The sequence below is a fragment of the Capricornis sumatraensis genome, chromosome 9, assembly GCF_032405125.1.
Source record: "Capricornis sumatraensis isolate serow.1 chromosome 9, serow.2, whole genome shotgun sequence".
In the NCBI taxonomy this organism is placed as follows: Eukaryota; Metazoa; Chordata; class Mammalia; order Artiodactyla; family Bovidae; genus Capricornis; species Capricornis sumatraensis.
The window spans coordinates 22,868,571-22,881,627 of NC_091077.1; the positions used below are offsets into that span (position 1 = coordinate 22,868,571).

The window sequence follows — 13,057 nt, forward strand, 5'->3', positions numbered from 1 at the left end:
AACAAAGCCAGTTTAGGAAATGGTTTGGCAGTTTCTTAAAATATTACCATGTAACCCAGTAATTCCGCCTTTATATGTTTACCAAGGAAATATGAAAATGTGCGTACAGAGACTGTACACAGATGTTTTTTCTTAGTAGCAATATACATTGTAGCCTAAAACTGGAAATTGTCCAGTGAATGGGTAGATAAAATGCTCTGCATCTGGTTAGTGGAATACTATTTGTCAGTAAAAGCGAATAAAGTGATAAATACTACAACATGGACAAAGCTCAGACAAATTATGCTAAATGGAAGATGTATGTTAGAAGCATCACATTACATGATTCTATTTGCATGAACTATCCAGAATAGAAATCTGTAGAGACAGAGCAGATTATTGTTTACCTGGGGCAGGGATAGACTGCAAACAAGGCATGAGGGGTCTCCCTGTGAGGATGTTTGCACAGTCCTTTTCAGCTTCATAATAAGCATTGAATCATATACTTAAAATGGTGAATTTATGGTTTGTAGATTATACCTCAGTTAAACTGTTTAAAAATTAATATTAAGAATTATCCAAATCTATCTGGCTAATCATAAACCAAAGAATTTTTAGAAAAATGAATATGTAAATTAAAGAGTTTAAATTCAGAGATTAGTGGAAGCAGAGGAAAAAATGCATTATAGTTGACCTTAACTGGGAAGCAGCATGATAGAAAAAGTGAAGATAAACCACTATGCTCAGTGCCACCAGCAGAGAGGAGGAAATGGGAAGAGAGAGATCTGGAGAGAGGTAGGTAGAGGCCACCGTAATAGTTTTTGTTCTTTATTTTAGGAGCAGTGTGAAGCCTTTGCAGGAGTAAAATCTGTCAAGATTATGTATGGCACTTTTCGCCAGGCTAGGTTATTGTAGATTTATTCACTTGCACAAAGAAAGGAGATCGGTGGACCCATGTTTAAAAACTTTCACTTTCCTTATGTTTACTCATCATATACAGTGCCAAACTGTGCTCGAATGGTGGAGTTCTCTGCAAGGTCTGAACGGTTTCTGATTGACGAGCTGGCATGGCTCTCTTGGTGTTAGGAGTGAACATCAGGAGTTTTCTTGTATTTATAGTAGAATTTACTGACAACTCTGTGACTGTTTCAGTAAAGAGATAAAAATTGGAGACTTGTGGTAGCATTTAATCGTAACTTTCTTATGTGTTGATTTGGGCAAATTTTTCTTTTATTGATTTTAATTCCTTTATGATTGTATGAAAGTCATATTTCAAAAGAATTAGAAGGAATTTCCAAACAAAGAACTTTAAGTAGGAGACTTTCCGCCATTTGTATTTTCCCTCAGTGAAGACAGAGGGGAGGGATACTAAGAACTTTAAAATATCTTCTGGAAAGTTGATGTTAATTTTTCCTTCTCATGGTAAGCAATAGGATTTACCTGGAAAGCTCACTCTGGGTGTTGTGAGAATGGTTTGGATGCTTAGATTTCTGGACGATGAATGATATTATTCACTGAGAACAGAGAACCCTAGAAAAAAATCAAGCTTGAGGGAAATGATAGGTAGATTTTGAACATGTTGAGGTTGAGTTGCAAGTTGACATATCAATAGCTACAGTTCTCCAGCTCAGAGGGAATGTTTCTTTTATATAAAATTAAGAATTGTCTACATATTGGAATTAATTGAAGTTGTAGGTATGGCAAATTTAAAATATATGAAAGACAAAATGATTAGATTATGAACTTAACATCTAATGGTATTCTGGGTTTCCATTGGTGATTTAACTGAACTAAAACTGATGATGAACTCAAGTCATCGGATATTTTTTATCCTTCAGAAACACATAAAATGAAAGGTTGGGTAGACATTTTTTTAATGTCAGAATAGAATTTAAGTGAAAGAAGTAGATCATTATGACCCATATTATAGTTGAACATGAAGATGGAACATTGATGTGAATTCAAAACAATACTGTCCTTAATATACGTTAAACTTATCAGAAATAGAACTTTTTAATATGTACATCTAGTATACTGTTTGAGTTGATCTTCATCAAATATGGTGATCCAATACACAAAAATGAGGAATGCAAAGTTACTGATATAAGTTAATAATGAAGAACCAAAAAAAGATGTATTTCTGAAACCTGTACCTTAGGATAGTTATTATGTAAGATGTGAACACGGTCTGTATGAAAACTTTGGCGATAAGCGAAATTTCCAAGGACTGTTAATTTTTAACTACTTATAATAATACTTGAATTTTTTTCATGTTTTGTATTTTGTATTCATATATACACTTGAATATGTATCTTTATTTACTCATCTATTTATTCACTTAAACAGTTCAGAAACTATTGCCAGATGTTGGTATATCCTGCTTTCTGGATCTGTGCTTATGAAAGACTCCATGGTTTTGCCTCCTTGCAGGTATGTTTACATTGGCCGCTTAGTGTATTTGATAGACAAAGTTTACAAATGTTTTATTTCTTATGTTAAACTATTTTATGTAGAATATGTATTTTCTCTTAGTAAATGATACATTTTATAGATGTCTTTGCCTTTTGATACTACACGAAGTACTTGGCAAGAATCAACTGATAGTTCATATTTCTGGAGTATGTTGTTCAGTGGCTCAGTTGTGTCTGACTCTTTGTGACCCCATGGACTGTAGCACGCCAGCTTCCCTGTCCTTCACCATCCCCCACCTGGAGCTTGCTCAAATTCATGTCCATTGAGTCAGTGATGCCATGCAACCATCTCACTTGTTCTCTGCCTGCCTTCAATCTTTCCCAGTATCAGGGTCTTTTCTAATGAGTCGGCTCTTCGCATCAGGTGGCCAAAGTATTGGAGCTTCAGCCTTAGTCCTTCCAATGAATATTTAGGATTGATTCCCTATCAGATTGACTGGTTTGATTTCCTTGCTGTCCACAGGACTCTCAAGAGTTTCCTCCCACACCACAGTCCAAAAGCATCAATTCTTCAGCACTCATCCTTCTTTATGGTCCGACTCTCACATCCATACATGGCTATTGGAAAAACCATAGCTTTGAATAGATGGACCTTTGTTGGCAAAGTAATGTCTCTGCTTTTTAGTAGTCTAGGTTTGTCATCACTTTTCTTCCAAGGAGCAAGCATCTTTTAAATTCATTGCTGCAGTCACCATCTACAGTGATTTTGGAGACCAGGAAAATGAAGTCTGTCATTGTTTTCATTGTTTCCCCATCTATTTTCCATGAAGTGATGGGACCAGTTGCCGTTATCTTAGTTTTTTGAGTGTTGAATTTTAAGCCAGCTCTTTGACTCTCCTCTTTCATCTGTGTCTGGGGTGTAATCTTTTGTTTATCCCATGACATATTATTGTATTATTTGAGATTTGATATCATTTATCTGATGTTTCATGGATTCATTGATCTTAGTTGTAGGGAGGCAGTATAGCTTTATAGTTAAGAAATCAGCTTTTAGACTAATGGGAGTTTGGCTAGTGTCTTGATTCTGTCACTTATTAGATGTTTGAGTCTGGACAAATTTTAGTTTTCCTGTGTAAATAAGGATACTAATAGTACCCACTTATGTGTTTTATGAGGTTATAGCAAGCTACTACTCATACTTGTCAGTGGAAGTTTGTACAAGTTGGTATTTTAGAGCTAGACTGCTTGAGTTCATCGCTTTGCTTTACTGCTTTTTGGGTTACTTACTTATTCGCCTTGTGGCTCAGTTTCCTCACTTCTAAAATAGGAACAATAATAAGATGTATTTCATAAGCCAGTTTTGGGAAATAAGTGAGTTTATATATCTATAGCTCTTAGAACAGTGCCTGGCTTTTATAAGTAATTTTTAATTATCACCAGAATTATTAAGTAAAAGAAGAGTCATTGGCAAGATGATTAGATATAATATTCTTAGAGAATGTGGTCTGTTAAGATTTGGGGGCCTGAAATTATAATTTGGTGACATAAAAATACAACTTTTTGGTGACTTTTCCCTAGTAATGTTGAGAAGAGATTTTTAGGCTTTTAAGGTAGGACTTCTAATTGCAGCTCAATTAATTTAGTTTTAAAAATATTTTAAGTATCAAGATACAGTCTATTAGATAGATAGTACGGAACATCTCAGTTCTGAGGCCATTTTTAAAGCTATGTCTTTAGTCTTGAAACTTTATCATCAATATTTGGTTAAATATGTACTTCTTGACTAGTAGTATAAAACATATTGTTGACTATTTTTACAAATAAAATACATAATAATTCTTGCTTATTTAACCCTTTTAGCTGTTGTTCCTTTCCCCTATGTTTCTGAAAGACACTTGAGTGCTTTGTAGTGAGTGAATTAGTTCATGAAACAGAATAAGCTTGGTTGATGTGGATTACAGTTCTATTTTAGGATTATTAGTACTGTTCTTTTGACTATTTTATCACTCTTTTCTGCTGTTAATGAGTGGTTAAGAATTTGTTGTGATGACTTTATGAAGCCATTAATCAGCCACAATGATTCACTGTTAGTTTGTAATCAAGACATTGAAGTTTGTTTTAAATAATGGATAGTATGAGGTTTTCTTTTTTGTTAGTGTTTTGTTTTTTTGTTTGAATTTTTTTTTTTTTTTTGGCTGTACCACTCGGCCCGTGGAATATTAGTTCCCAGACCAGGTATTTAGCTTGGGCCCATGGCAACGAAAGCACCGAATCCTAATCATGGAACCACCAGGGAACTCCCAATAATATGAGATTTTTAAAACAAAGTCATGGTATGCTTTAATGGAACCATCAACTTCACAGCAAAGATGATTATAGAAGTGTATTTAATTGTCATTTAGAGAACAGTTCCTGTGTAGGAGATTTATATTTTGTGTTTGGGAGATGCTTGTTTGAGAGGTTATTGGAGGGTGATTGTTAGGATTAAATGAGTCAATACAAATAAAATAACCTAGATTAATATATAGCATATCAGTTCAGTTGCTCAGTCGTGTCCAACTCTTCGCACCCTCATGGACTGCAGTGTGCCGGCTTCCCTGTCCATCACCAACTCCTGGAACTTGCTCAAACTCATGCCCATCAAGTCGGTGATGCCATCCAACCATCTTGTTCTCTGTCGTCCCATTCTCCTCCTGCCTTCAATCTCTCCCAGCATCAGGGTCTTTTCTAATGAGTCAGTTCTTCCCATCAGGTGGCCCAGGTATTGGGGCTTCAACCTCAGTCCTTGCAATGAATATTCAGAAGTGATTTCCTTTAGAATTGGCTGGTTTGATCTCCTTGCAGTCCAAGGGACTCTGAAGAATCTTCTCCAACACCGCAGTTCAAAAGCATCATTTTTTTGGCACTTAGCTTTCTTTATGGTCCAACTCTCACATCCATACATGACTACTGGAAAAACCATAGCTTTGATTAGGTGGACCTTTGTTGGCAAAGTAATGTTTTTGCTTTCTGATATGCTTTCTAAGTTTATCATAGCGTTCCAAGCAGCAAGCATCTTTTAATTTCATGGCTGCAGTGATTTTGGAGCCCTTCAAAATAGTCTGTCACTGTTTCCCCATCTATTTGCCATGAAGTGATGGGACTGGATGCCATGATCTTAGTTTTTTGAATGTTGAGTTTTAAGCCAGCTTTTTCACTCTCCCCTTTCACTTTCATCAGGAGGCTCTCTAGTTCCTCTTTGCTTCTGAGGTTATTGGTATTTCTCCCGGCAATCTTGATTACAGCTTGTGCTTCATCCAGCCCAGCATTTCTCATGATGTACTCTGCATATAAGTTAAACAGGGTGACAGTATACAGCCTTGATGTTCTCCTTTCCCAAGTTGGAACCAGTTTGTTCCATGTCCGATTCTAACTGTTGCTTCTTGATCTGCGTACAAATATCTCAGGAAGCAGGTAAGGTGGTTTGATATTCCCATCTCTTTAAGAATTTTCCACAGTTTGTTTTGATCCACACAGTCAAAGACTTTGGTGTAGTCAATAAAGCAGAAGTAGATGTTTTTCTGGGACTCTCTTGCTTTTTCTGTGATCTGACAGATGTTGGCAATTTGATCTCTGGTTCCTCTGCCTTTTCTAAATCCAGCTTGAACATCTGGAAGTTCACAGTTCACGTATTGCTGAAGCCTGGCTTGGAGAATTTTGAGCGTTACTTTGCTAGCATTTGAGATGAATGTAATTGTGTGGTAGTTTGAACATTCTTTGGCATTGCCTTTCTTAGGGATTGGAATGAAAACTGACCTTTTCCAGTCCTGTGGCCACTGCTGAGTTTTCCAAATTTGCTGGCATATGAGTGCATCACTTTTACAGCAGCATCTTTTAGGATTTGAAATAGCTCAACTGGAATCCCATTGCCTCCACTAGCTTTGTTCACAGTGATGCCTCCTAAGGCCCACTTGACTTTTCATTCTAGGATGTCTGGCTCTAGGTGAATGATCACACCATCATGGTTATCTGGGTCATTAAGATCTTTTTTGTATAGTTCTTCCGTGTATTCTTGCTACCTCTTCTTAATATCTTTTGCTTCTGTTAGGTCCATACTGTTTTCCTTTATTGAGCCTGTCTTTGCATGAAATGTTCCCTTGGTATCTCTAATTTTCTTGAAGAGATCTCTAGTCTTTTCCCATTCTGTTTTTTCCCTCTATTTCTTTGCTCTGATCGCTGAGGAAGGCTTTTTTATCTCTCCTTGCTATTCTTTGGAACTATGCATTCAGATGGGTATATCTTTCCTTTTCTCCTTTGGCTTTCTCTTCTCCTCTTTTCTCAGCTATTTGTAAGGCCTCCTGAGACAACCATTTTATGTTTTTGCAGTTCTTTTTCTCCTGTCGGTGGTTGTTCAGCAGCCAGTTGCAGTTTTGAGGTTCTTGCAGGAGAAAATGAGCACACGACCTTCTGCTCTGCCATCTTATGATTTAGATGATTTAGCATATAGTAAACACAAATGATTTTTGGCTTCTGCAAATATAATGCCATTGAGATGTCATCATTATGATAATCAATAGAATATAGCACTACAAGACTGTGATGCTGGGAGGGATTAGGGGCAGGAGGAAAAGGGGACGACAGAGGATGAGATGGCTGGATGGCATCACCGACTCAATGGACGTGGGTTTGAGTGAACTCCTGGAGATGGTGATGGACAAGGAGGCCTGGCGTGCTGCGATTCGTGGGGTCGCAAAGAGTCGGACACGACTGAGTGACTGAACTGAATATAAGAGGAATAATAATATTGTTTATAAAAGTATAAACTGTTTCTTTAGATATCAAGCTATCTGTTACTGCTTTATCAGTGAATAGACAGAAACCACATGGTAATTTGAACAGGGACCCTTCAAAGAATTATTAATTTTCAGAAATTAGGTACTAAGAAGAATAAAGGTGCTAAGGGAGAGTACCCCAGGAAGGAATAAACTTGAAAGGGGAGCTTTCTCCCCAAAACTGAAATTCAGAACTTTTGTTGGTGAATATGTTGCTTGTAGCCCAGTAGCTAATGACAAAGTTCACTTGGTTGCTCTGGGCCAGAGCTGTCCATGGTTAGTGGGTCAAGTATGTCAGGGAGAGAAAGTCTGACTAGGACTGGTAAACAGTATAGTCCTTCCTGACCCCCAGCCCACTCAGGGTGCAGATGGGTCCTGAGGCTGGAGATGGGACCTCCCTTTGCCTTACACACACCTACCCTGCCAAGCGTAGGAAAGTATTTGCCGTTTCTTTGTACTAGCCCCCTTTACTGACGAAGCTTTGATATTAACAGCCAGCCAAAGGAGAATCTTGATTAAATCCAGATCCTTTATTATAAAGTAAATTTGAAACTGAGAGCAAATACATTTGAACTTGAGAGGCAATAAATAAATGGTACAGTGCCATGCTTTCCAACCTTTTTAGCACCAGGGACAGATTTTGTGCAAGACAGTTTTCCCATAGACCAGAGTGGAGAAGGTGGTTTCAGGATGATTCAAGCATATTATGTTTATTGGGCACTTTGTTTCTATTATTACATCAGCTCCACCTCAGATCATCAGGTGTTAGATGCCAGAGGTTGGGGACCCCGGTACAGTCCACTCCCTTGGTTACTCAGTTTTCATATGAATGCTTCTGAACACATTTGAGCTTCTACCCAATTCTCTTTTCATTTAACAAGATACAGCTATCCTTCATGTAAGTAAAGAAATTCTTACCATCTCCCTGAAACAAGGGGATGCACAGTCCCAGTCGTCAGTGTTCGCTGTATTAGTTATACTTTTCATCACAGTGCCTCTGAATATTCTGTTAACTCCAGACTACCTTATAAAGTTCACTTCCAACAACTTATGTATAAAATAGATACGGGGAAGAGAGGGAAGAAGAAAATGGTTAACATATACAACCCCGGACCATGTATACCACATATAGTCCTGTTTCCATCATTGGTCACAAATCCGTAGTTGATCTGCTTCCTCTTTTTACCACCCATTCAGTACTTCTGCCTTCAACCAGAATTTCAGCTGTTCTGGGTTCTTTACCTGATAATGGGCACAGAACCTTCATTTCTTAAGGGTGCTTAATTATCCCTTGTTTGGTTCTTCCCTGCCCACCCCACCCATCACCCGCCACTTGGGGTTGCTGTTAGTTTTCCACTAACTTTAATAGTGGACTTGAAAGCACTGGACAGAGTCCAAAAGAACCTCCTGGGCTTCAGATGTAGTTCTGCTGGCCTCCATTTTATGCAGCAACTCAGTTTCTCCTTGGTGATTGTAATCAATCACTCAGGCCAGTAGAATAAGCCCCTTTTCTGCCTTTCGGTTCAGTGCCCAGGTGGAAGTCACTAATTCAGTGACTTGCTGTGTTTCCTGCTAGAAATAATCTAGCAGGACTAAGACTCAAAACCAGCAGAGCTCAAAGTTTTAGGAAGAGGAAGTACAAATTCTGTGAATGAGTTATTAAGTATAACAGTGAGAAGAACTACTGTTACTTCCATGCCTTGAATATGAAATCCATGTATTCTGCCTGTTGGGACAGACAGAAATTATTGCTGTACTTCTGCTGCTGCAAAATGAATACCTTGATTGAAAATGATGCTATCTAGAGTGCTGAGGCTATCGATGACATTTTGTGAGCCTGTGGACAGTGCTTCTGGCAGAAGCATTGTGGATGGCAAAAGCCAATCACGTCCAGAATATGTGTTTGTTCCAATGAGGACAAATATATTCCTCCTCCATGATAGAAAAGGTCCAGCATAAATAATCTGCATTCAGCCTTGAACAGTGCTGGGAAGTCCCTTGTTAACAGCAGTCTGGGTAGTACATCCACCCCATGGGTGAGACTTCAAATTGCAGCCTTGGGGGCTTCGATTTATATTCTCAGGCCACAAACTGATATCATTATCAGTTTACAAGCAAAACTGCAGCTCTGCTTTTACTTTAACCTTGTTACAGTGCTGTATGTTTAATCTTATGAGTCACAGGATTTTGATATTCCCCAGGGATGTTGGCCAGACTTCCAGGGGCTGAAGAATTCCAAAACCCACTCCCTTTCTTATCTAAAGTGCCACCTGACTTTCTGTGCTTATGGGCAGGCACAGAATATGGGCATTGTCCAGGAAGGTCAGAAGCAGGTCAGAGGTCTGCCCTCTCGCTTCTGAACAAGACTTCCTCCATTTTAATTTCCTTAACAGACGGCCTCACGGTTGTTCAGGCTGAAGAGCATAGAAATAAGCCAAGTAACATGAGAAGTCTCCTTAATTCTGTAAGTCAAATAACAGTTCCAGAGAGTCAGTAGAAATAAAGTGATCAGAGAAACAAGTAATGGGTTAAATAATGCAGAAAACAATTTTTGAGCAGTAGAGGATTTAGTAAAGAAAAAGTTCCACCATGAATGAGAAGTATGTTTTTGTGCATCAGTTCCTACATCCATTAACTTACTGATAGCAATAGTAGTAAGAACAGAATGTTCTATCAAGATATGATTATGTGTATCTGGGACATTTTTCAACTGCTTGGTTCCTTGCAAAATCTTCCATAATGGTTCTAAGAGGAAGCTAATATTGGGAACAGAAAGAGTAGGGAATACTGTTTGAATCCATAATACTTGAGTTCTCATGAGGGGGCAGTAGTAGGTGGTTCTCTTCCAGTGCAAATGATCAGCATGTGTTAGGCATCTGGAAACAGGGGTTCCTAACTGATAGGTAGTAGTAGTTTCTACCTCATTGGTTACAGTACATACAAATTAAGGGGCTATTTCAAAAACCATAGGATTTAGGGAAGATAGTCCATTCACAATAGTTGATGGAGTTCTCCTATAATTAGGGTCCCCAAATGCAAGATCTTGATCCACATAGCAATCCCTTGCTAGCCTTGTCCTAGTCTATCAGTAAGTGGGTATGACTAATAAAGTCCAGATAATTTCCAGTAAAATATGTCAACCAGTACTCTTCCCCAGATACAATGGATAACATGTGAAATTAGTGTGATCTAGTAGACATAAATTTTGTCCATAAAAAGTCAAAGTTAAGAAAGGACAGGCCTTGCTTGCAGGACAGGCAGAGTTACCTTGAGCTGAGGTCTGGTTCACATTTCTCCAGCTATAGGTTCCCCGGTGACTTTCTTTATGTTCTCTTAGCACAGTAGCCAGAAGTTCAGACGTGGATGACATTCCACATTACGGTCAGACTTCCAAGAATGTCTGTTCACAAGAATAGTAGTGGGTTAGTGGCACGTATTTTCATTTTTCTTGTCCAGGAATCGTTACTAATATGGTATTATCCTTCCCCTGCTCAGTAAAATCAGCAGGTAAGGGAGGACTGTTAGGCTGCTTTACTCAGACTTTAGCTTCAATTACATGTATTTCATTTGTGGATCCAAACCCTCCATCACCTCTGTTAGTAAGGAGGAACATTCTCCTTTTTGTACTTTGTCAGTTACACGTGGAAGAATGAGCAGTTGGTAAATCATGTTTATAGTAAATCATCTTTTCCTTCATTTTGTAGAATTACTCGGATTTCTCCTTGGTAGTAAGGAGAAATGGGGTCTGTAGCTTGGGTCTGTAACTGCCCCCATGGACACAGATCCCTTTTAATACTAAACTGAAGTGTTCTTTTTATTAATCCAAAGTGCCCCCAAGGCATTCTAATTCCTATACCAGTTGAAATAGCCCATATCAAAACTTTAATAAAGCTGTGTTTAGATATGGAGTCAAATCCAGCCCAGTGGCCTCAGGAGTAGCTCAGAAAGAAGCTAATGCCCCTGGGATAATTTCTCAGTACTCAGTTGTTTCAGGACAAAAGTCTGTTCTATGAATTTGTAAGGTTGGTATAGTCATCTTCATCCAAGGAGTTTATGATTCTCTTATAGGTCTGTTACTTGAAATATTGAAGTCAGTATTTAAGTTAGTCCTCTGGTTTTTATAAGAGCCCTCTCCAAGTTTAGTGCGTTGCTGTGTAAGCAGACCATTCATTCTTTCAAACCAGCAGCTTGAGGATAATAAGAAGTATGAAAGATCCATTGTATATTATGTTCCCGGGCAACTCCTGTATTAACTCACCTTTAAACTGTGACCCACTGTCATTCTGAATTTGAAGTAGTTAACTGTTCAGTCGCTCAGTCATGTCAGACTCTGCAGTCCATGGACTGCAGCATGCCAGGCCTTCCTGTCCTTCACTGTGTCCCAGAGTTTGCTCAAACTCAAGTTCATTGAGTAGGTGATGCCATCCAACCATCCCGTCCTCCATCACCCCCTTCTCTTCCTGCCCTCAATCTTTCCCCCATCATCAGGGTCTTTTCCAATGAGTTGGCTCTTTGCAAGAGGTGGCCAAAGTATTGGAGCTTTGGCATCAGTCCTTGCAATGAATATTCAGGTTGATTTCCTTTAGGATGGACTGGTTTAATATTTTTGCTGTCCAAGGGACTCTTAAGAGGCTTCTCCACCACCGCAGTTTGAAAGCATCAGTTCTTTAGTATTTTTCCCAGATTATGTCTTGCCTTTTTGTTTTTCAATGATAACTTCTTTAAGTGTGAGAGGTCCAAAGTACTTAAGTGTTCTACTAATTTATTTGAAGTACTTAAACATGTTCTGCTAATCTTTCCCTATTCCAAGTTTGTAAATATTCTCTTCTGTGTATTCTTAGACAATTTTCTTAAACTAGCTTTTCTGGTGTATAATTTACATACCATAAAATTCACCCATAAGTTTTTACTCTAATAATTTGATTAATATATACATTGGTACACCATAGTTTTAGACTTCCTTTGCCTGAAAAAGTTCTGCATGCTCTTTTGCAGTTAAAATCTGACAGACTTTCTGTCTCAATATATACCTTGTGCAGATATTTAAAAGTAGTCTTTGTTTTGGCATTTTTCACTTAGCATAATGTCTTTGAGGTTCATCGCTGTTTTAGACTATAACAGTTGTAGCATGTGTATTTTTTTCAATTGTTAAATTGTATTTCATTCTAAGAAGATTTCACATTTTGTCTAGCCATTCATGAGAAGATGAAAAGTTTGAAATTTTATTGTTTTAGTTTAGGGGCTTTTATGAATAATGCTGCTATGAAGATTCAAATACGTGTCTTTACATGGGCTGTGTATTTATTTTTTCTTTTGTAAATATGTAGGAGAGGATTGCTATGTCATATAAATATATATTTAATTTTTGAGGAAAGGTCCAAATTGCTTAAAAGATGACTATTATGTTACATACTGACCAAGAACATACCATGGATATCATTTTTTGCATCCTCTCCTTCACTTGGTATTGACAGTCTTTTGATTATTACTCTTCTAGTATGTGTTTAACTATCTCAGTGATTTTAACTTGTATTTTAGTATAGTGACTATTACTGTTCAGGCTCTTATGTGCTTATTAAGCATTCCTGTACCTTTGTTGAAATGTCTGTTCAAAGCATTTCTCCATTTTTCATTTATATTATGTCTTAAGTTGTAAGAATTTATGTTTTAGATATAAGTTCTTCATGAGATGTATGATTTTTAATTGTTTGTTTTTACCAAGTTTTAAGAACTTAGATATTTTAGATAAAAGTTACAAGTTCTTTGTCAGATATATGATATCCATGTATTTTCTTTTTTCTGTGGCTTGTTTTTTCCTTTTCTTAATAGTGTCTTCTGAAGCACGAGTGTTTTATA

General features: G+C 37.8%; 1 protein-coding gene across 5 annotated transcripts in view; it reads left to right on the top strand.

The window, feature by feature from the left end:
* The window catches only part of RAPGEF6 (Rap guanine nucleotide exchange factor 6), a 208,947-nt gene that overhangs the window by 30,687 nt on the left and 165,203 nt on the right, over positions 1-13,057 (top strand). For all 5 annotated transcript variants that reach the window (XM_068979511.1, XM_068979509.1, XM_068979513.1 and 2 more), the window contains exon 4: positions 2,326-2,409. In XM_068979511.1, coding sequence (XP_068835612.1) covers positions 2,326-2,409 — 84 coding nt within the window. The remainder of the gene's footprint in view (positions 1-2,325; positions 2,410-13,057) is intronic.